The sequence below is a fragment of the Euprymna scolopes genome, chromosome 31, assembly GCF_053919585.1.
Source record: "Euprymna scolopes isolate OS-2025 chromosome 31, ASM5391958v1, whole genome shotgun sequence".
Taxonomy (NCBI): domain Eukaryota; kingdom Metazoa; phylum Mollusca; class Cephalopoda; order Sepiida; family Sepiolidae; genus Euprymna; species Euprymna scolopes.
This window is the reverse complement of record NC_136512.1, coordinates 88,324,167-88,349,954: the sequence shown is the minus strand read 5'-3', so window position 1 is coordinate 88,349,954 and position 25,788 is coordinate 88,324,167. Positions and strand designations below refer to the sequence as shown.

At 33.9% G+C, this 25,788-nt stretch overlaps 1 protein-coding gene across 5 annotated transcripts in view; it reads right to left on the bottom strand.

The window, feature by feature from the left end:
• Positions 1-25,788, bottom strand: part of LOC145255841 (phosphatidylinositol 4-kinase alpha-like) — a 272,694-nt gene that overhangs the window by 145,335 nt on the left and 101,571 nt on the right. For all 5 annotated transcript variants that reach the window (XM_080114579.1, XM_080114575.1, XM_080114578.1 and 2 more), the window contains 8 exons: positions 23,758-23,823; positions 20,508-20,604; positions 17,561-17,758; positions 17,031-17,131; positions 13,491-13,744; positions 9,339-9,434; positions 1,407-1,590; positions 274-377 (listed from right to left, as the gene is read on the bottom strand). In XM_080114579.1, coding sequence (XP_079970705.1) covers positions 274-377; positions 1,407-1,590; positions 9,339-9,434; positions 13,491-13,744; positions 17,031-17,131; positions 17,561-17,758; positions 20,508-20,604; positions 23,758-23,823 — 1,100 coding nt within the window. The remainder of the gene's footprint in view (positions 1-273; positions 378-1,406; positions 1,591-9,338; positions 9,435-13,490; positions 13,745-17,030; positions 17,132-17,560; positions 17,759-20,507; positions 20,605-23,757; positions 23,824-25,788) is intronic.

Here is a 25,788-nt window from a genome sequence, read left to right as displayed (position 1 = left end):
AAGTGAATTTAGCAATAAAATGACTTACATTTTGCACAAGAAAAACAAAGTTTGTTTTACTCTGGAAACTTGACAAAACTAAGCAACATTCAGACGTAAATTGGCCAGAAAGATTTTTTTCGTCATAAAAGTAAAAAGCAAACACAACCAAACCAAATTATTTCGCTCGGTAATTGGGAGAAAATTAGAGGAAACAGTGACCGCTTCCACAACGATCCTTTCTTCAGAAGAGAAACATGAAAAATCCAAGATGCAAAATAAAGAGTGACTGACCTGTAGTTGTTGACCTTATCTTCTGTGTCGTATCGGCCATAAGGGGAGCTGCTCTCTATGCTGATCTGAGAAAACATCTTCATTACTTCACCGTAGATGCTTGACTGTTGGGATGAGGAAAACAGCTTTTATCATTTAAAAATATCTCCCGTAACATTCACATAGAGTGTGTGCATGTATATATATATATATATATATATATATATATATATATATATATATATATAGAGAGAGAGAGAGAGAGAGAGAGAGAAAATAAAAAGGAACAAACCGTATTATGTGTTCATCAACGTTTCGTCTTTATTTCGAGACTAAAATTAATAATAGTCTCGAAATAAAGACGAAACGTTGATGAACACATAATACGGTTTGTTCCTTTTTATTTTCTCTATTTTGTCGGAATACTATTTCCATTATTTTCATCATATATATATATATATATATATATATATATATAGTGAATGAATGACAACAGTCTATATTCTAAAGTTCATGATGTTGACCATCTTATAATTTATTCCTTTAATTCAGTTGACATTTACAATTCTTGACAATATCTGTTTCGTAGCCCAAAATCAATCAATTATTATATAAATTAGTGAATCTATTTTGCCTTTAACTCATCAGAACAAATAGCAACAATCAATCCATCCAAAGGAAATAAGGTGCGTTTTGACATGATTAAAACCCAAAAATTGGAAGAGAAGCTGCAAATACCTTATAATATGTTTACATTACGCCATTTTGAATTCAGAAATTAAGTCTATTCATACAAACAAGTTCTATTAGTTTAGGAATATTCTGCCAAAAATGTTTGATTTAATTAGTAAATTTGTTTATTACCAATATTTATGAAAATCTATTACACATCTTTGCATATACCAAACTTTTTTTTTATTTTATTCCGATTGTACTTTTAAATATATCAACACAAATTTTTACTGGACACAAAGAATACAATTTTCAACGCTTTTCAAGACATTTTTCATATTTTCAATAATTTTCAAGGTAAAAATAAAAATAAGGCCTTTTCATGGCAAAAGCAAAACTTGAAGGACTTTTCAAGCCTGTGCGAACTCTGGGTATACATACCTGTATAAAGTATGAAAGAAAAAAAAAAGCATTTAACTTACACATCCAGCCATAATCATGCATCCAAGTTGGTCAATAATCAGTTCATCGAGATGAGATGGGGGCGCGCAAAACCGTTGCTGGAAAATCTGCAGCACAGATTCTACTGTTTTGGACGTGTCTTTCAGGGCAACCGCTACATGCCCCAGGGTGAGGATGGTGTTTGTTGAGATCAGGGCTGATTCCCTGCAAGGACAAAATTGACAAAAGTAATAGTCATTAATTCAGTGATTCATCAGACATACCCCCCCCCCCCACATGATGGATACGACAAATGGAAGAATCAAAATAACAAAAATAGAAGAAAAAAGCATTAAAAAGAAAGTGGTGCAATTGCAGGGTGCTTCAAAATATATATATATATATATGTATACATATACATATATATATATATATATATATATATATATATATATGTTGTTGCAGCAAAATCCAACACTTGACAAAACGAATTAGGAAATAGAAGCACAAGTTGTATATGCAGAGATCCGAAAATTTAGTTAGCAACAGTTAAAGTTACATACTACATTATTTTTCATTTTAAACCGGCACTGTCAGTGACGATCATCACAAAATGGCGGCAAAATAAGTCACATTTTGATGACCATATCGTTGTCTATAGCATACAATACCTCCACAATATCTGGGTAACCACAATTAAGGACGGCCTGATGATACTATATATTTAATGCAATTATTTGTGTCGAAGGATGCAATTGAAAATTAATCCCTAAAAGAAGATCAAACATCTTTTCTCAAATAAAATTGTACCAGGAATTCAATGATGGTTCAACGTTGTATTAGTGTATTTTACAATTTTTAAAAAAATTTATTCTTGTCCAGAATTCCTCCTATATTTAAAAACAAAAATAAAAAAATATGTATTATATATCTACCTGTGATGAAATTAAAGTATCATATTCCAAAAATTATGTAAATTGATCAAGTTGTTTTGTTTTTATATAAAAAAATCAAATTTTATGAGTAACCAAAGAGTGACTGTCTCAACTGCCATTTTAGAAAAAAGTCTGAAACAAAAGGAGATACTCAACAATAACACATACTTGCTAGATTTATGTTGTAATGCCTACAAATTCTCATCAATCATTTAAAGATGATTTTCTTCATAAAAATAAAACTAGTGAGAGTACCCGGCGTTGACCAGGTGTTTGTAGGTGTGTGTGTTTGGGGGGGGGGGATAAAGCAGAACAAAAAGGAAGCTTAACCCTGTTTAAATATAAAAAAAAACGATGTTAAATTTCTTAAAAAATAAAACAAAAAAACAGCGATTTTATAAATGGAAAAAAAAAAATCTTTTGCTGGTAGCAGGTAGGCTCAAACCCGGAGACTTGAGGCCAATAGGCTGACGCCAAACACATGCACTACGGTGACAGAAGCAATGTAACAAGTTAAATATAGCGATTAAAAAGTGAAGGAGGTCAAATTGAGGTCAACATGTTTAATGAGGTCAAATCCTTTTACTGCGGGATAGTTCTTTTGACTTTGTTTACCCAACGTGCTGGGGAGGGAAAACCAGCTCCCCCTTTATTAGGGGAGTGTCCAAATGAAAGCAATTGTCTGATATGATGGTGAAAACCGACATTGACCAAACGTCCATCGCTTTGCCGGGGAACTGCTGATACGATTCAGTTTTGCTTTTTTATACTGAAAAGCGAAACAAATATGCGTCGATCAAAAATAGCGCATAAAAGTCGAGCAAATTATAGATAGATGCAATTCCCGTTCTTAACTCATGGATATTATGATTTGGAAAGTATATAAAAAGTTTAACAAGGAGTGACTCAACCGAGCGCCTCTAAGAAAAAAGCCTTTTGCGGGCATATACAAAAAGTACACACACACAACCACACATTTTCGCTTTTATATAATAGACTAGTGGGGGGTACCCGGCGTTGCCCGGGTGTTTGGAGGTAAATCAAAACAACCCTGTTTAAAAAAAAAAACAAAAAAAAACACACACACACACACACACATTGGCCGAGTGTTTTGAGGTGTAAAAGAAAAAATGTTTTAGTAGGAAGGTAGGCTCGAACCTCAAAGCCTTGACGCGAAGATGGAAACGAATTGGAAAAAAACTCTGAGACTTAACTATCTCGGCCATGAGGGGAGAGGAAGTGATTAAGTGTCTTAAGTTAACGTTTATAAAGTGAAATTGACAGGTGTGAGAAAGTTAAGTCGCGTGATGTTTGACCTAGTTTTGTCCAGTTTGTTTCCCCCCACCCCATCATTCTCTTTCTTTTCTTTTTACTAAAAAGCCTAACGAAAAAAATCTCGAAAATAGTGCGTAAAAGTCAGGCAAAGTAAAGATAGCCGTGACCCCTGTTCTTAAGTCGTAGATATTATGATTTAGACAGCATATAAAAAGTTTTAAGAAGGAGTGAGCCGACCGAGAAGCCCGGAGGAAAAAGCCTTTGGCAGACGTACACAAAAATGCACGCACACACACTAACACACATTTTCGCTTTTATATATATATAGATAACTTTGTCAATTTACATAATTTTTGGAATATGTTATTTTTGCTTTGTCATGGAAACTTACATCATACAGATTTTTCTTTATTTTTAAATATTAGGGTGAATTCTGGACAACGATCATTTTTGGGTAAGGTTATGTCTGTCGGACATAAACCGTAAAGATGATGTTATATTTTATATTTTCTGTATCTGTGTCCCCCAAGATGCTTCATAGTCAGTTTTTTAAATTTTCATTTGTTTGAACATTTTTTTTTTTTTAAATTATGTAGAGAAAAAAAAAAAAAATTATGGTAAAGGTAGACAACTCTTAAATCAAACACGAGTTATTCCCCTTTTGGTTAGTTTGGTTTAAATGGTTATCTGAAAATATTTTGATATTAGTCCGCTGAACGAATTTTTTTTTTTTTTATTGTAACAAAATGAATTATATTCCCAATAACATGGTACAACAATAACAAATGAAAATTGACTATATGAGTCTGATTCTGAAAATCAGTCAAAATAACTTTATATGTTAGAATAACAAAAAGATTTTGCAAATAATTCAATGATGATTATTATTCAATCAGATTTTCAGGAATTTGCAATTTTTGCACATTCAACAATGTAAAACAAAAAAATTCCATAAAATTTATTTGCTTTTTTTATAAATATCTAGAATATAAAGCTGAATGTCTGTGTGTGTGTGTGTCTGGTCACGACTAGGCTCCTATATGGTTGACTATTTTAAAAAACTGATTAGATATAATGATAGAAGATGTATCGAGACACAGGAATGGGTATGTTTGATCTGGCAGAATGGTGGTTCATTAAAATTGTGGGGTTTGCGTTCGTGCCTGGTCAACAAAGTATGGAAATAAAAAATTAAAAATTAAGAAAAAACGTTTACAAGTGTTTTTGATATAGATGTAGATAAAACATACTTATCAAAATATTCTTAACTTAAATAGGGATGGTATAATAAAATTGTGGGGTCTGCGTTCGCGTCTGGCCTCCATAGAATGTAAATAGGCACAAACTTTAATAAAGACTTTTCATATCTATCTGCGTAAGTATACTTTGATAATTATGTTTTGATTTGAAGAAATATGGTATAATAAAATTATGGGGTGTTCGTTCACACCTGACCTCCATAGAATGGAAATATGTCACAAAGTTTAACAAGTTTTTTAATATAGATCCACAGAATATTGTGATAAGTGTTTCAGTGTGAATAGGTATGGTATAATAAATTATGAGGTTTATCTATTTTATTTTTACTTTCATCATATTTTTCTTTGGTTTTGATACCCCCAAATTCGAAGCTATCTCTTTACAACCCTTCCTTTTCATAACCTATCATACTTTCATAAATCAGAGTCCATTTTCTGTAAGCTGTTTTTGAACCCAGTCAACGACGGGTACTTTTGCTAGTATATATATAATAACCATTGACATATATTTTAATTTTCTTTTTTAATATATAATAACTATTTTTCATCTAATATATAATAAGCATTTCTATCATTGAAATATAAAACTTATTAAATAATATTTACCTGAATATATATATATATATATATTCAAGAAAATGCTAAACAAAATCACACCCCTTCACTGTTGAGGTCCCTAAATGACAAAGATTTCTACTCTAATAGTTTCTTCCCACACAAACAGGTAGACTTTGGAATTCCCTTCCTGCTACCTGCTTCCCTGACTGTACTGATATGCAGAAGTTTAAATGTAACATAAGCCAACATCTTGTTCATCTTTCCTAGGCATAGTCCCAACTAGTAGCACCTTATGTCCAAGTGGTGATAGGTCTTGTTCAGGGTGAATTTGTGTAAAAAAAAAAAAAAAAAAAAAAAAAAAAAAAAAAGTTAAAAATAGTTTCAGAAGACAAAGAAAAAAAAAATCTGCATTATTTAATAACTTGCCCAAATTATACATATATATATATATATATATATATATATATATATTTGACATGTTTTCAATTATTGTCTTTCCTCATTTAGTCTTAATAACTAGTATTTACAATGTTTAGAGGAGTGCAATGTTGCATGCGAACGTGACTGCATTAAAAGTGCATACACAATTCTAAATAATAATGTCAAACGGATAAGTTGTTAGTGTTAATTACGACACTAAACACTAACATGTTTAACTAAAAATCATAATAAATGAATTTCGAATAAGTTTTAAAAAGGAAACATTTAATGCCAAAAAAACATTTAAAATCATTTACATCTTTTTAAATTTGATTTATTTTAAATATTAATTTTTTTTTAAATTTGTTTTTGCAAAAATTTTCTATTTTTAAACTAACGAGAAAATTAATTGAAGTTGAAATAATTTGATTTAAAAAATTTTAAAGTTACTATAAATGGATTTGTTTTTATAAAATAATGTAATTTCTTTCATTGTTTTTTTTAATATTAAAACAAACTAAAGTTTTATATTGACTGAAAAGAAGAAAATAGAGTGTTTTAGAAATGGTATAATTAAGCTCAAAGCATTTTGAAAATTTTAAATTATTGAAAAAAATAAAGCAACATTGCTAACAAATAAATTTTATCAAATCTTTTTAATTAAAAAAGAACTTCATGCAAACTCAGAGTTCAACTTAATAAAATAAAATATATATATATATATATATATAACAAATGTACGTACCCGTCAGGAAACAGGAATATCATATCCCAAAAATCAATTAGATTTTGTATACAGAATCTCATTTTTTTTTTTTTTAGATTTATAGAAATTTTATTAGTAAATTGTAGCCATTACAATGCTGATTCTGATCTCAGTATTTCAAATTGAGTTGTCTCCATTTCTTTATTAAGCATCACAGATCAAAACACATCTTGCTCCCTCATAAAATTTGATTTCCAGAATTAAAGAAACTACTTGATCAGTTGATATGCTTTTGGGAATATGACATCATTCCGTGACGGACTTATACATCAAAGATTGCTTTCTATTTTTTATTTTTAATTAGGTTGAATTCTGAACTTGTGCCAAACATTTTTGTGATGAAAAAAAAATTGTTGGTTGGTTTGATGGCAAGCTTGGGTCATTTTACACAAAAATTGTATGCATTTTTGATATGGTTTGTAGATTAATGTGTTTTGTAAGCATATATATTCAAGACAGTGAAAGTCGGTGGGTACGAAAACATCACAGAAAGAAAGAAAATGTTGAGCAAGGAACAAAAAATGCACAATTTCAAAAAAGAGAAGGGGGAAGTGTTGTCAGTTCCCCAATGCACACACAAAAAAAAAAAATTATAAAAAGAAAAAATCACAATTCACGCAAACAAACAAAAGAAAGTGACAGAAGAAAAAAAAAAATTCAAAGCCAAAAGTTACAAGGTGGGAATTGCCTCAAGATGTCGGCTGGGGAGCGGTGTTTTCGGCACCGTCGACCCCCATGCTGTCTGTCACAGTCAACCACATGCTGAAGACGCCGGTCCAGATGAAGAAGCTCAGCCGTTTTTTTCCTGTGAGGAACATGCAAAAACAATGCATGCAATGATTGCAACATTAACGGCAGCGATTCATGGTGAAAAAGACGGCTCCATTTAAACTAATAAGACAAATATTACAATGCAGCATCCATTAAATCACTCGTTCGATCTTTGCAGTTTCCTACGTAAATCTCTATTCACACAAAGTATGAGTATACATTTATATATCTCTATGTATAGGACTCTCCTAATTATTTGGGTATTATAAATTTTAGAACGTAGTTGCTAGATGTAAGGATCGATAGTGTGGGCTATATTTAGCTTCATCTAGTTTCATAAAATTTCAGGTACTTCTGATTTTTGTGAAATTTTAAAAACAGTTACTGGATATCGATCAATAAACATTCTTCAAATGTTAGTTTAGAGTATTTTAAAGGTTCCTCAAAAGGCACATAATATGGGCACAAACTCCCATTTTAAATTCATACATTTCAGATTTATATTAAATTTAATCCACAGTTAATATATACTAATTAAGATTCTACGAATTTTAATTTCTTGATGTCCATTAAACTTCAGCCTCAAATTTTAGACATTTTACCGGAATGAAAATCATGTAACGGATTTTGATCAAAATTGAAAATAGGATTCTAGCTATAAGGTTTAGATGTTAGGCTAGCATTATACATTTATTTTAATCTTCATAAGACATCATATAATATTGGTGTAAAACTGTTCTTTTCTGATGTAGAGAAATGATATGCAAATGCTACAATGTGAGACTTAAAGATCGGATCTGCTGAACTCGTGGGATATTTTCACAAACATTAAATGAACCATTTGAACATGTCGTTTTCAACAACTGCATGGGGGGGGGGGGATTACATATGCATTATCGTCCGTAAGCGATCAAGAAACAATCAACAAAAAGTCTTTTATACGTACGGTGCACAGTTGCTAGTCTTTCTTTTCCGATCATTACTTTTCCATGTGTGGGCCATGACCCCTTGAGGTCATTGATCTTCATTTTAACTCTAGACGAATTTACTTGTTCATGGAAACACAATGGAAACTTGCCAGATTTTAAAGGTTTTATTTAGAGAAAGATTGTTCATGGAAGGAGAGATCAATCCATTTCTCATTATTTCTTAACTTGTTTTTCTACTTGTGGATTGAGAGACACAGATGACAGATGTCGAGGCAACATCCGTTTAGATTTTCTTTACATTTACCAAAATATGAAATGAAAATTGTTTTCGCTTTTCTACATACAAGATGACTACCCAGAAGGCGGGTAGTTTTTTGCTGGTTATAGATAAAATAATTGTTAACAGACAAAGATGATAATTAACTTATTTACTATGGACGTGGCAATCCGAAAGTGGAAACACTCTTTTCATGGATCTTTTACATCATGTGTTTTTTTTAAAACTGTTTTTCACCTAAAAAAAAAAAAATAGGCATATTTCCACTGGGTTGTAAGGGACTATTATTTGGGATCGTGTCTAACAGCGGATTGTGGGGAGTTGAGTAAAGAGATGTCTGTTCACATTACATTTAAACTTCTGCAGTTTAGTAGTCGGGGAAGCAGGAAACAAGGAGGGAATTCCAAAGTTTAGCAGTCTGAGGGAAGAAACTATTAGAGTAGAAAGCTTTCCGGTATCTAGGAAATTCAACATTGAAGGGGGAGAATTTTGCTGCTTGTTAAGTTGATTGGGCATATGTAACTTGAAACTCTTTACAGGTCCCCCATGTGAATGTAAGATTTAAAATAAAATTTTTTGTAAAGTCAACAGATTGTAACTTGCCGATTCCTATGAAAACTAAAGAATATATAAGGCGATTTACGACATCATTCAGGTACTTCTGGTGGCATGTACAAACGGACACGTTGCACATTTATACACAATGAATGATATATATTTGTTTCAGATTCCAGAACAGTTGGAGAAAAAAGAAAGCTGTCGAGTAATTATGATCTTTCTTACCTGTCACTGGTTTCTGTACGATAAAGCCGATTGGATACAGATGCCAGAAAAGCTTGTACAATGTCTTGGTCTACAAGTAAGCCAGCTTTCAAACACCTGAAAAGTGAAAAGATTACAAACCAAAGAAGTTATTCATTTAATACTTGTCTATATAAAAAGAAAAAATGAACAAAAGTGATAAGAGGTTAATGTAGTTTGCTTGAAGCATTATTTAGTGTGTATATAAATTTAAATTCATAAAAGGCAATACAATGCAGAGGAGTACTGAATAAACAAAGATATAATGGTTGATTGGTTGGTTGTTTTTGTTTTACGGCATATCAACCCTTTCGGGTTATATAATGCCAAATCCAAAGATTTTGAAGAAAATTTTTTTAATAGAATATATTTGTTGTTTTCAAGTCGGTTTCTATTTAACCCATAGTTGGGACCCTAACAGTTACTACTACTCCGGGTCAGAGTGGACCTGGAAGCAATGGTAATTAAAGAGTGGCTCCACACTCCCCAAAGCCCGCAAGCTGGGGCCTCTCCACTAGATATAGTTTAAGGTCATATCCAGGACCTATAATGGTTGAATGAGCTATGCAGATTCATCTTAATACAATATATACGAGTACACATGTTTCAAAATATTTTTAACATTGCATTGTGTATTTATGTCCGTGTCATCTGATAGAATTCTGTATTGTATATTTCCAAAAAAAATTCCTTCACTTAAGTTCATATGTTCATATGAGCAGTTTCGCAGTCACTGAGATGGACCCGGAATTAATTTTTTAATTTAAAAGAATTTTGTTTTAAAATCAAAAATTGTTTTTTTTTTTATTTTGGAATTAATTTTTTCTTATTATAAAACACATTATTAGTCTTTAAACCTAGTAATGTAGGACAGTGTCAATATTTTATTTTATTTACTTATTTCGCATATTAATAACTTTATTATCAGTTGACAGAAAGAAAAATATAAATAAAACTAAGAGATTAATGATGTAGTTTGCTTCAAGCATTGTTTAGTGTGTATATAAATTAAAATTTTTAGAAGGCAATACAATGCAGAGGTGTAACGGATCAACACCAACTGAAGCAAATTAACGATGAAATGAGTTATGCAGATTTACCTTTTATTAATCTATATAGTATACTAGCAGACCGCTCAGCATTGCCCGGTCGTAAAATATGCTTAAATATGATATTTTGATTGATGCAGATTTTGTATTTATTATTGTATTATATTGAACCCAATATATAGTAATGATTTAAAAAGTTAAAAAAAAAAAAAATGGCTTGTGCACCACCACTGAGAATTGAAATCAAAATGATTAGCTTACGATTTCCTCTATTCTTTGAGATTAATGCCCGAGCTATGAAGACATATTTGCTGCAAGGCTAAAAATTAAAACATGAACCAATACCTATTACGTTACGCATGCATATTTATAATACTGTCATTCGATCTTCACCTAACAAATTCCATTTTTTTTTTTAATTTTAACACTTTTGCACAGATTTTCCTCAACTAAAACACAAATATAAAGTTATGCATGGGTTCAAATACCCTATATGTTAAGTTTTATGTCTGTAGATCAAAAACTGACAGAGGAGTTTGGTAGGCAAAATTTTTTAAACAAATATATATACGTATGCATAAAAATATATATAGAAAGAGGTTTATGTGTACTATAACTTTTTTATGCAAATATTATGCAAGTATAAATCATGTAGAATGTCTGCATGAATATAATTAAACGTAATATTTAACTGAAGATAATCATCCCATAAGAAAACCAAAAAAAAAACTAATAAGGAATTAATTAAAATGAATGTTTAAAAGAATATGCAAATTAACTAGACCTTTTTCAGATGAATGCAATTCCACGACCCATATATAACAAAGTTGTATTTTCTTTTTAATAGAAAAAAGGTGTTTTTAATATGAATATCAATACATAAAAAAAAAAAAATTTATAAGAGTATAGATAAGTGATCTTGTCTGTCTATCTGAAGAACGGTTTCTACCAAATTACTTTGTCTATTTTTGGTCTACAGACTTGAAACTTGATATATAGGGAACCTGGACCAGTGAAGCAAATTTGATTTGTCCTTTAGCTGGTAAAAGTAGCTGCTAAGCGGTTCAAATTTGTAAAAATTTGAACTTAGCAGGCATAAGTCAACTTAAAGTGATCTTGTACGCAAGCACAAATATACATTTATAGGTTAAACAATGTTATTTTTTAACTTTTTATATGCATATGGATGTGGCTTAAACAGTAATGAATAAGACTGGAGAGCTATGTGTTTCGGTTCTAGCTGATGGCACCCAAGTCTTTTTTTTTTTTAATAAAATCATATATATATATATATATATATATATATATATATATATACATATAAAATATAATAATCAATAAAGAATTGACTCTACAATAATAGATATAAAATATGCTAAAATGAAAATATCATATTTAAGCATATTTTATGACTGGGCAATGCTGGGTTTCTTGCTAGCACAATACACGAGGTGCCTTCAATAAGTTTCCAGACATTTTTGTTCAAGCATTTAAAATTGTTGTGGACTCTTGAAAATTCAGTATGTTATTTGACCAATTTTTATGATTTCAGGTTCAAGTGAACAACTACACTCTACAAAAGCCTAATTGTCACAGCTGGTTAATATTAAAAATGCAATCTAGATGTGAGGACACTTAAGAATGATACGTAATAAAATTTTGTTTTAAAGTTGGGAAAAAAAAATGCAGCAGAAATGTATGGAATGCTTCAGACTGCTTTTGTATGAATTGAGCATCAGTTTTTGAGTGGCATAAGAGATTCAAAGAAGGCAGGGAATCTGTGAGGCATGAAGAAAGGTATGGAAGGGGTAAGGAAGTCAGAACACCAGAGTTGATTGACCAAACGAAGAATTTCATGGTTAAGGACCGTCGTGTGTCTATAGAGACAATAAGTGATTGATGTCAGTATGGGAACTGTACACACAATTATTTACAAGGAACAGAAGATGTAGAAGATTTGCGCAAAGTTTGTCCCAGGGGTGCTCAGAGAAGATCAGAAAGACGTTGTCATGACAGCAGGGAGATGGTCGAGCTGATCAATTCAGATCCTGCAGTTCTTGATGCTTTGGTGAGCTGTGATGAAAGCTGGATCTACTACTATGACAGAGACCAAGAGACAGAGAAAACCCAAGAAAGTCAGACAGAGCAAATCCACTCAGAAACTTATGATCCTTTCTTTTGACAGCACCGACATGATCTACATACACTAAGTTCCCACTGGACAGACAGTCAACAAGGAATACTATGTTGAGGTTTTAAGGGAGTTCAGAAAGAGATTCCATTGGAAGAGGCCAACACTCTTCAAATCAAGTCAGTGGCATTTCCATCAGGACAATGCACCAGTCAACAACTTCATCCTTGTCACAGACTATTTGATGGGCATCAAGACAGTTCCTCACCCTCCCTATAGTCTAGACCTTGCTCCCTGTGACTTTTGGTTATTCCCTAAGCTCCAGGAAAACCTTAGAGGCTGTCGTTATGAGATAATTGAGAAGATGAAAGAGGCTGTGACGAGGGTCATTGACATGATCACACAAGAAGACTTCCATGGGGGCTTTCCAAAAGTTGTTGTGACAGTACAACAAGTGTATTGCATCCGGAGGAGATTACTTCGAAGAGTACCAGAGTTCCATGTATGTACTATCAATAAAAGCGCCCATATGAAAAAAAGTCTGGAAACTTACTGAAGGCATCTTGTATGTTTTTTTAAGTACTTTTTGCATTGTATTGTGTTTTTACTTGCGTCAGTTTGGTCAACTATAAGTATGAGATTTCAGAAAAATACTATCCCTTCGTATATGTGTTTGACTTTAGTTTAAATGTTCATAAATATAATATACTTTATCAATTTACATAATTTTTGGAATATGATATTTTCTTTCTGTTATGGGTGCATACATCATACAGATTTTTCTTCATTTTCGTTTTTTAATATTGGGAAAATTCTAGACAAGAACCGAATCTGAAAATATCTTTGTTTCTAATCATTTTCACTAAATAATAAATCAAATTTCAGTTCATTTTGATTTTTCTTCAAAGTCGGAAGATGACAAGAGAGAGGAGGAGTAGGAAAAAGAGGACTCACCTGCATACATTGGTAACAGCCGTGTCCCTCAAGTTTTCCAGGGTGGCCAGCAGTTTGTTCTTGGGGTCACGCTGATTGCCCGGCCGCTTTGGAATGCGACTCTCATCTGTAATGGTGATCTTGATATTGCCATCTTGGGTGGCGTACTTGCTGAGTTTACTCAGCACCGGTGAAGGGGTCACAAGATATTCCCGTAAAGACCCAAGCATTGTGCAGGCCAAAACCGGGAACTTTGTGGCCAATTTTCCAAGAGCCTAATCAAAGAGAGTTTTATAAACAATTAAAATACATTGGCTCAACAAATGATTCTCTGCATGGTTATGAAAATAAGGAATAAGATTTTTCTGCATAATTTTTTAACAAAGGTTTTTATTTGTTTTTTTTTTTTACATGGGGGGGGGGGGGTCACCACTTATCAAGGCCCGGAGGCCACTCAGGGATAAGGGTTATTGCGTGTACAGTAATCAATGAGACAGTATTGTAGTAATCATTAGTATTGGAGATTTGATAGAGTGTTTTACTTAAGGGGGCGGTTTGTCAGGAATTTGTTTATGTTGGACTTGAAGACATCCAAGTTGTAGTCAGGTGGGAAACACACGAACGGAAGGGAGTTCCACAATCGTGCACTTCTGAGAAAGAAGCTCTGCTCATGGAATCTACATTTGGATTTAGGCACAGATAAAGATTGGGGAAAATTATTGACAGTAGTTTCAGCCAGACGGGTGTTTCTCGTGAAAGATTGGCGAGGGGTGACGAGAGATTGGAGCTCAGATGAGCACTTGCCATGGAAATAACGATAAAACAAAGACAGGCTCGCAACGTCTCTTCTGTGGGAGAGAGGCTGCAGGGAAGAGAAAAGGGCATCCCCCACTAAACCACAAAGTCTATTTTTTACTCTGAAGGTAGGATAGGCTGTTTTTAGCAGCTCCTGCCCAGATGTGGCAGCAGTACTCCATCCTTGGATGTACTTGGCTTTTATACAGATAGTGAATTCAATATAGCACATTCATTTTTAGAATTTAAAAAAAAACAATCTTTTTCACTCAAAACAAGGCACAGTGTCACTTGGACGTAGGACCAAATTTATAGGAATAGTATGTAGGGAGTTGAGCAGCAAGATATCTGTAAACATTAAACTTGAACTTCTGCATGTCAGTACAGTCAGGGAAGCAGAGATCTGGGAGGGAATTCCAAAGTCTAGCAGTTCGGGGGGGGGTAGAAACTTTTTAGGTAAAAGGCTTTATAACATCTAAAGATCTCTACAGTGAAGGGGTAGGATTTTGCTGCTGGTTAGGTTAGTCGGATGTATAAGTGCTTTGAGTTCATCAGAACACATTCCACTAAAATACTTGTAAAACAAGCACAGGGATGCAACATTGTAGTGATGGGACAGAGGTTGAAGCTTGGTTGATAGTGTGGGACCTATGAAGTTGTAAATATGTTTTTTGAGCCTGTCTAAGAGAAAGAGACTAGTAGCAGATGCCCCAAAGAGAGGTGAGACAGCAATAATCCATGCATGGGTGAATGGTGGCTTTGTAGAGATATAGGTGTGAGCAACTTTCTAGCACGGTAGAGAGCCCACCTTCTTTGCAGCAAACCTGGCAATGTCCTCAATGTACTTGTTCCCATTCATGTTGCTTGTGAATGTTAAGCTGAAGAGTTTGAATAAACAGCTTCCAGGTAGTGTATTATTAGTCATGCCAATCAGTGTTGAAAAAGTTGTAATTGTTAAGGGAAATAAGTTTAGTCTTGGCAGCATGAAGGTTTTCCTCTAAGGTTTCAGTTATTTCCTTAGATATGTGTTCATTTGTTTTCCCCTAATGTTTGTTATGGGGCATAGTGTCATCCGCAAATATGCCCATCTCAGAGACAATGTTATCAGCAAAATCATGTATGAACATCAGGAAGTAGAAGGATCGACCCTTTTGATACACTTGCATTTATAGTACGTTGTTTTCAAATGTGACCATCAGCAGCAACCTCAAATTTTCTTTTATCTAAAAAAGATTTGATTATATTAAATATTCATCCAGTAATGCCATACAATTTCATTTTCATGAGAAGACCATCATGCCAAACCCTGTGAAAGGCATTAGATATATCTAGGGCTATTGCTGTAGCCTTTGCCTTATCCAGTGCGTAGTATATATGTTCAGCGATTACAGCTAGGATATATTACCTAAATCCATACTATTAGTCGGAAAGAAGTTTAGTATCTATGAGATTGTGGACTATTGCCTGATTGATTAAGGATTCAAACATTTTGACGAAGAGAGGAAGGAGGCTAATGGAGTGATAATCGAGTGCGTCAGTACTTTCACCTTAATTCTTGAGAACTGGTACCGCAGAAGCAATTGTCCAGCAGTCAGGAAAGCAAGATTCGGTAAGGCATTTGTCAAAGAGTTTAGAGATAACTGGGGACATCTCAGCATAGCATTTTTTAATAGTATAGCAGGGATGAGATCAGGCCCACAAGCTTTCAAGGTGTTTAGTTTTTTTTTATAATATCCCGAACATAAACGATATTCAGATCATTGAGTGTGGTTTCTGTCCACAGAGAGAAATTTTGGGTGGAGTAGATTGATGGGTCCAAAATGAAGTTGGAAGCAAACCACCAGGCAAGTAGGTTAGCCTCCTCGGTTGCCGTGCAAACAACCTCATGGTTGTTGGATAGAAGAGGAATTGTTGATTGACCATTATTTACTAAACTTTTCCAGAAATCAGGAGTCCCTAATTTCTGATTCAATGCATTTTCTGGTGATTTTGATATGCCTTATCCTGGTTGCAGCTATTTCGCTCTTACAAGTATTTCTAACCTGTACATATTTTTGTCTGTTTTACTAAACCTATGTCGGATTACAAAATAAAATGTAATGTAAAATTTTCAAAAACCATATGTCAGAATATATGATAAATTCAGAGAGAAATTTTGATGTATTAAATTTTATACAAATATTCAGGACTTTGTATTATGTTATAATGAAGAATTCTTCAGCTTCTGACCCAGCGTTGTCTTGTTAACAGAAGCCTGGCAAACAGATGTATTCTTAGCTAAGATTTGTTGTAGTAGTAATTCGTTATGGTAGTCATAAAAGCATTGGATCTTTCTCTATGTTGTGTAATAGTACTGTAATAGTTTAAGCAAAACAAAAAAACACCAGCACCATTATTTTGCTCTGATTTACCAATTTCTTTAGTTGATTTTTTGTTTTGTTTTACATTTGTATTAGATATAGCAGGAACCCAAGGAGAGCTCCAAAAACATATCCAACCTTCTTCAGATTGGACAACCAAAAGGAAAGACTTTACGGGCTTCTTTGCTATGTTTATTTCCTGTTTGTGACATTATTTACTGAATAAATCAAATTCTTCGACTCAATTTTTAGAGGAATTTTTTTCTTAATTTAACAACATTGTATATCATTCAAATCAGGTTTAAAAGCATACAAAATAGAAATGAAACTGGAGGGAAAAAATAATCACTTTTTAATTTTGTGAAAAACTAAAAAAATTTTTGACAACAAATTGTCTCATACTCACTTCTAACGAAACCATTTGCAGTGGCGTGTGAAGAAGCAGTAATTTTTTATCAGTTATAGAATTGATTTTCTCAGTTAGCCGTAAACAAAGATTTTCTGCCTCTGTTCAGAAAAAAGAAAAAAATATTTAAAAAATTTTTCATTTTTCAATTTACATTTTTTTTTAATTTAATAAAATTTGAAATGAAAAAAATAGACTTCAAATTAAAAAAAATTAGAATAGTTAAAAAAAAAAAGAAAAAAAGATAAAGTTTAAAAATATAAAATTTTATTTTTTTAAACTTTATCTAAATCGAGTTAAAAAATAGAGATAAAAAAATAGAATCACACTAGCTACACTGGGTCTATTTCTGTTTGCTGCCAAATTGTCCCCAAGATGAACATAATGTAGCACTCCTGAAATTCATACTAGCTAACATAATCTCTACTTACTCATGTAGGGCCCCAATATACAACATAATGCTAATCGTGCCAAAAAAATATGGATCATCGAATTGAAGAGAAAGGGAGACAGAATTATTTCATTCTTACCCGATTCATCCCGGACAGCCCAAAAGAGCAGGTCAACGCAGGCCGCATTGCTGCAAACCATTAATTCGTAAGGGTCAAAGTGCATATGCCGCACTTCTGCGGGACTGCGCTGTTGCTTGCTCTGCAGCTCTGTTTGACCCGAAAGGTAAAGAGACTTGACAAAATCTTGCACTTCTTTCATGAATGATGCCGGCAAATCTGGAAAAAAAAAAAGTTTCAAAAATACGGTTCAATCTCAAGAGAAATGATGCAAAATGACCATGACATGAGTGAGACGTGTGGTAGATTAGGAGGAGGGAATAACACGCAGGGCCTTACTCTTAAATATTGATGAATATCTCTACTAATATAAATATTAAAACATTAGACATTTTCAACCGATTAAAAAACGGGCAAAAGTTATAGCCGTTGACTTAGAATGAGTGCTTTATGCCAAATTGACAGTTGGGTATGGTTAAATTTGAGTGAATTTTTGTATTAATGCCGAATTGTGCATCGAACTATTACCACTGTACCTTATAAAGGTCTATACAAAATTTCAACCAGATCGACCCAATAGTTTCCAAGAAAGTAGAACAGGCAAAGAGAAATATAGATATTTGTTCAAAAGGATCTGGAATGATTTTGTAAACAGGATATGTTGTATTTGGTTGGTGCAAAAATGATGTCATTTATTTGATGTTGAGTTGAACATCAAAAAAAACGACATTATTTTTGCACCAACCTAATAGATAAAGATCACAAAGAGGTTATGGGATCAACATTGCCTGCAATCATGAGAATAATAAGTGATAATAATTAGTCGAAAATAACAACAGTTATGGTTGAGCGTTTAAGAAACGGTAAAAACCATTAAACATGAACTTAAAGTTCCCCCCTTTCTCGCTCCATTCATTTGATCTCCAGCTTGAATTGCAGTATTAGGATACTTTTCCAGTTTATGATCCAATCTGCATCAACTGCACATTGGTATCTTCCAACAGTTGATATAAGTAGCTGGAAGATGCCGAAGTGTTTATCCAATCAGCTGTCAAAAGATGACAGGTTTCAATGAAACATGAAATTCATTAAATAAAATTTTTTTTTAAATTTAGAACCAAAAATGACATACAACACACTATAACAACGTGAATTCCTCTTTTTACCCAAGTTAAGAATGGCTTTATGAATAGAAACCCATTTTTAACATCGGGAGAGAGGATTTGGTTGGTTGTTTTTATTTTACGGCATATCAACCTTTTTCAGGTTATTTAATGCCGAATCCAGTGATTTTGAAGAACAATTTTTTAATAGAGTATATATATTTTTTTCAAGTCGGTTTCTATTCAACCCATAGTTGGGACCCTAACAGGTACTACCAGTCAGGGTCAGAGTGGACCTGGGAGCAATGGCAATTAAGGGGTGGCTCAACACTCCCCAAAGCCCGCAAGTTGGGGCCTCACCATCGGATATAGTTTAAGGTCATATCCAGGACTCGGGAGAGAGGAATGCCATGTTTTGAATGAATTGTCTGTCAGTCTTCGCTTCAACATCTTCCGACTACTCATGTAATCCGCCAAAAGATGTAGACATGAAGTTACCGCAGATTTGGTCATAACTGAATAATTACCAAAATGCATCAACGCATTTTTCCAAATGTAAATTCATGCTAAATATTTGCTTACTAGTATTAATTATGTTTACTAGTATTAATATTAGTTAAAACATATTCACTCAGATGTGCTGTGTGGTTGTAAACAGAATGTATTCTAGATTAGATATTCTAGAAGAACCAGGACTTTCTAAAACTGCGGCCAATATGAATAAAGCATTGATGCAAGAAGTCTTATCGAATTTACAAATTCGAATACGTTATGTGATAAACATGGGTACAAGATCAAGTTCATATTGCCACTTAGACATAAAAGGCTACTATTTGGGTCCATGTCCACAGGGGCACTATGTGAGGAGATGAGCAAGGTGTTTGTTCACATTGCATTTAAATTTCTGCATGTTCATACAGTCAGGTAAGCAGAGAGGAAATTCCCAAGTTTAAAGACCTCTAGTGAGGGGAGTGGGATTTTGCAGCTAAATCGGTTTGTCAGAAATAGATTTATTGTGGGGGCATAAATGCAAGGAGTTCATCAGAGCATGCTCCATCGTATTGCTGATACCAAAATATAGAACGGGCTCAGGGCAACATTTAACTTATTAAAACCTGAGAAAAACTTATTAAAACCTGAGAAAAACTTATTAAAACCTGAGAAAAATACCAGTCAAAAAACTGCTTTGCAACAGAGCTTGATTTTAAGATCTCTAATCTACAGAACAATAAGTTGAACAGAGTAATCTCCCTTGGGCCAATGAAGAAATACATGTAAATGGTCAGAATAATACACTTGATTTTTTTTAAGTATCTTTTTTATTTTTTATTTATTTACAAGCAGTTCGGCGCGGCTTTGCTCGGACCCTATATACTGTTCATAATTTTATGTGCATATGTATATATATATTAAAACTTTGCCTCATGTACAGATAACTTACATCTAAAATTTCAAGTGTTTAGACCCAAAATTGGCAACGGAGTTTGGTAGAGTCTGCAAAGGTAAACAATTTGAACTTTCTTTCAAAACATTTCCATATTTTCAAGAATTTTTCAAGGTAATAATAGAAATAAGGCCTTTTCAAGGCAAAAGTCACAATTCAAGGACTTTTCAAGTTTGTGCGAACCTTGTGTATAAAATTAATAGGTTTAGCAAACAGCGATTAAATCTAATTTCTGACTCCAAGTATAAATTCCAAAAACTTATTTCTCGTATTCTCAATTTATCTTCGGCTAAGATGATTATCAAACTATCTCCACATTTCACTGAATGGCAATGAAAATTTCACCCTACAACTAATTTTAAATTTAAAAAAAAAAAAGGAGAGAATGAGGATGTGCTGTATGTGATGAGATTAATGTTACCTTTTTCTTGTTCCAACACGTCTCGTAGAAGGGTTACCACAACAAGCGTTACAGTTTCACTGAAGGATTTGTAAGGAAACCGCTGTAAGTTGCCAGTCTGAAAAATTAAAAACAAATATTTTTTTTTTGTGAAAAACAGCATTTTCAATTTAAAAAAAAAAAAATTACTATAACAGACGTGAACTATCCTTTTTGCTGCTGCAAGAAATTAATGGATCGCATTGCCGCAATGTTGTGTCATTTCCGTGCTTGTTTTACAAGTACTTCCACAGAACATGCTAGCAGAAAAATCACACCCCTTCATTGTATAAGTCCAAAACACTGAAAAATTTTTTTTTATTCTGATAGCATCTGTCTTCGAACCACTTGCTTTTGGAATTCTCTCCTTGCTCCCCGTCTCCCAAGTGTACTAACAGAGAAATGTAAATATAAAACACCTTGCTACACAATCAATCTGAAGCACAGTACCTCCTTAGGTTTAAGTGGCAATACTTGCATTTGATGAAGAGCTTCCATGCAGCATCACATAAAGAAAACCATGCAGCATCAGTTAAAGAGTTGGCAATGAAGCTTTTCTCAAAAAACATAACTGCCTATAGTCATCTTCAACAACTTGGAAAATGGCTGCCTTGTGAAAAGGTTGGCTCTTTCTACCGTGCTAGAAAGTTACTGAAAATATCCTGTACCTCTATAAGTCCACCATTCGCCCATGTATGGAGTATTGTTGTCACATTTGGGTGCATCCGCTAATAGTCTCTCAAAAGAGAGTCGCCAAACTGATAGGTTCTGAACTGTCATCTTAGCTTCAACTTCTGTCTCACCGACAAAATGTTGCATTCCTTCCTGTTTTGCAAGTATTTTAATGGTGGATGCGCCGACAAACTACAAGCACTTGTACCCACTAGATGTAAATACCCCGATGTAGAAAGGCCGTCTACTCTCGTAATTTTTTCCCCAGAACTGCTAGACTCTTGAATTCCCTTCCAGGTTCCTGTTTCCCTAATTGTACTGACATGCAGAAGTTCAAGTGTAATGTGAACAGACATCTTGCTGCTCAACTCCCTACATAGTATCTCTGCAACTTATGTCCCTGATAGTAGCCCCCTACATCAAAATGGCACTGTGCCTTGTTTAGGGTGAAAATGTAATAAAAATATAAAAAAAATTGAAAGCAACCAAACATTTATGAACTGAGCAGGCAAATTTGAGACGCAGTCATTTTCAAAACTTAAAAACCTTTTGAAACGAACATGGTTTAGTAGATAAAGTGCTCGGTAAAATTCAGTTGTAAAGTTACACTCTTGTGGAGGTTGAAGGCTCAATCCCCAATGTCGGTGACACTAAAAATACAACTGCGAATTACTCAGGACTTCTACCTAGTCATGGCTGACAGAACGAGACTATTCTACTGTAAGTAAAGGGTTCTGTTGGAAATTCCATGCAGATTTCGGAGTTCAACAACAGACACCTGAAGATGTCCGTAGTTTACATTGACCGAAACGTTGTGCAAATGACACTCAAGATGAGAAGAGTAGTCCAAAGAATTTTAATAATACAAAACCTAAGTTGTTGAAGACGACGACAGTTGTATGGTTTAAGGAATGTTTCATCGTTATTTTTTTTCACTAATATGGCAGGGTTTTCCATTTCTGAATTTTGTAAACCATCTTTGGCATGTTTTTCATTCAGGCATCCTCCTCCATAGGTTAAGCAGACACTTCTAGTTGCTTTGTCTGTAGAATTATCTTTTTATTTTTTAACTCATAACATATTATATACGTGTTTCCTATGAAATATAATAATGCTAAATGTATCAAAATAAATATCAGTCGATGAATTGGCAAAACAGCTTTCTTTAAACCACACAACTGTTCATCATCCTCTTCAGAAGTTGGAACAATTTTTAAGTTTGGAAAATGGATGCAGCATAGATTTAAAGGGTGGAATGATAAAATTATTAATTCATTGCGGACTATTATTCTCATCTTTCTTAGTTGTTGTTTCACGATGTTTTGGCCAATTATTCCTATGGCCTTCCTCATAATTGGCCGAAACGTCGTGAAACAACAACCAATAAAGATGAGAATAATAGTCCGCAATAAATTAATGTGAATAATACTCATCTCAATAATGAATTCCAATTAAAATAATAACAATAAAATTGTCACCCAAGAAAAGACATGATTCCATTTCTATTTGATGAAAACCGGTTTTCTTTTTTGTTGCAGACCATCTACTAGTTGGTCAGTTGTGTACAAATCACAAGAGCTATAGGAGTCTTCTATCATGTCTGAAAAAAGTGACACAATGTTCAACAAGCAAGATCGGAGTTGTGTTGCTGTACAACTTATGTTCTATACCGATCCGAGTTATGACAACAGGACCGTTGCCAGCACCCTCAAAATGCAAACCTGGACGGCTTAATGCTTGAGGACACTGTCAATGAAGTTTCCGGCCACAGTTATGGCTTTATGTGTGGTTTCAAGTGAAGGCTACATTGTGCCACCTCACATCTTTGAAGTCGGCTTGAAAGTCACTACCAAAGTGTACCTGGATGTGCTGAAGAGTGTGATGATCCCCTGGTGCAATCAGGTGGCCACGGGTATACCCTGAGTGTGGCAGCAGGACTCAGAACCTGCCCACAAGTCCAAAGAGATCCAAGCTTAGCTTCAGAAGGAGTGCTACGACTTTGTACCCTTCTCTCACTGGCTACCCTCCTCTCTTGACCTGAACCCGATGGACTACTTCGTCTGGTCATACGTCGAGAATATCACCAATATGACCTCCCACAACACCAAAGCCAGCTTGATCGCTGCCATTCACCAAGTTCTTGCCAAGCTCCCACTAGCGTTTGTGGAAAAGGCATGCTCCCAGTTCTGGACCTGTATAAAGGCAGTGATTGAGATGTCAAATCTACTAAATAATCAAGTTACATGAATTGGTTTATTTATTTGACTAAATAAATTGGCCTATGTTAGGAAAAAGTGAAGTATCTGTTCTGATGTTATACTAAATTAATTTTGTCCTTGGTCGGTGAAGGAAAAGTTCTAGCCAGAGGCAATTTTTATCTTTGTTCCAATCTAGAGTGCCCCTTTTTTTGGGGAGCTGGATTTTCCCCACCTTAAAAAAAAAAAAAAAAAAAAAATTGACCTTGTGGCTAACTTTGCCCTCATGGGGTGAGTATTGTGGTAAAAAAACAAAACAAAATAGGAATATACCCGAAAAATGTTTTAAGTTATAAAACTCTTACCGTGTAAACTTCATAAGCCATGTTATCCAAGTTTTTCAAAATGTCTTTACTGAGCAGACGTTTGGCCTACAAATGGACAAAAAAAAAAAAAAAGATTTAAAATTCAATCAACATAATTTAGGAAGATATTAGTGTACACATGCATATATTTTTTAAGTGACCCTGTGTGTGCAGAACAGTCTCTACCAAACTACTGTCAATGTTTAATGTACACATTTGAAACTTGAGATTTAGACCTGTGAAACAAATCTGATTTGATCCTCAGCTGGTAAAAAAAAAAAGGGGGGGGGGAAATTGAAAACTTGGAACTTGGCAGGCCTAAGTCAACTTAAAGTCTTCCTCTATGCACATGCAAATCTACACGTATACATTAAACTGCATTGATTATTTTTTAAGTTTTGATGTTGATCTGTCCTTAAGTCATGCAGTACTGAATATCGCTGTATAGGTAAATTTTTTGCTTTCAATTCTATCTGATATCACCAAAGTCATTTTTTTTAAACTTTTGAAATCACTACTATATATTGGGTACAATATAATATTCAATAGTGAATTGGCTCTATAAATATGAAATCTGTATAAATTGAAATATCATATTTAAGCATATTTTACAACTGGGCAACGTCAGGCAGCATGCTAGTATGTTACATTTTCAAGCCTATGTATATTGATGTGTTTATATCATCTGCTGATGGAAAATATTGCTTAGGGACCTTTTCTTTTATTATTCAATTTTCACCCCGAACAAGGCACAGTGCCACTTTGAAGTAGGGGGCTACTATCGGGGACATAATTTGCAGGGGCATTTATTGGTCCACTGACTTAGTCGGATTTGGACCTTAGAATTCATCCTCGTCCACTTGTTCATTCGTCCTCAAAATTCTCAATAACTACTGATTACATTTTTCTGAAATTTTGCATGAAGTTACATTTCTACCCAAGGTAGAAATGTAACACTCAGATTTTTTATAAAAATTCAGGTTGTGTCACAAGTGGGCCAAAAGGGGTCCAAATGGAAAAATAACACTCTTCGGACAGAGAACGTTTTCTGACCAATAGATTTTGCTGAAAATAACCCAAAAGCAAAATCATATGGATATACATCTGGAAACGTAATATTTGGCCCTGGGAAAATTCTGGTTTCATCTCCAGGACGTCAAAATGGCCAAAATAGCACTTTCCGGAATATAAAATCTTTTCCGATGATTAGATTTTGCTGAAAATTACTCCAAACAATACCACATGGATATACATAAGGAAACATAATATTTGACCCTGGAAAAATTCTGAGGCTTAAGCCCCAGGGTGTTTCAGGGGTGAAAAACACACTTTTTGGGGCTAATTTTTATTTTTTTTCTAAAATCCAAATCAGTCGGGGATCATATAGCTTTTGGCTTGTTTTTATTATTATAATAAGCTAAGGAGGCAAATAGTTTAGGGGCAGACATTCACTAATCCAAATATGACAACAGTACTGTATGCATGGTCTGATAATAAATTCGGAGAGATAGAGAACAGTCTCAAGTGTAAGATAATCTTTAAAACGATAGAGAACCTACTTTATTAGAAGCAGAAAGAACAATGGATATTATATATGAACAATGGATATTATATATGAACAATGGCTATTAAATATGAACTTCAAGAAAGATTTAATGAGAAAGAAAACCCAAGAATTGTGGACTATTATCCTCATCTTTCTTAGATGCTGTTTCACAAAGTTTCTGCCAACTATTCCTCTGACCTTCGTCAGGCGGTAACCGCAACGAGATAGGAACTCCGAATCTCTTAACTGCATTCTCAGCAATTACTGCCATCCATAGTTGTTGTCGTCTCACCATGTTTTCGGCCAAGTACCTTTGCCTTTGGGTAGGATTGAAACCACTACCTTCAGACAATTCTCACCTGGAACCGAAGGCCAAGTGATTAGTTGGCCGAAACGTCATGAAACAACAACTAAGAAAAGATGAGAATAATAGTCCGCGATAAATAAATTAATAAATAATACTCATCTCAATAATGAAGTCCAAT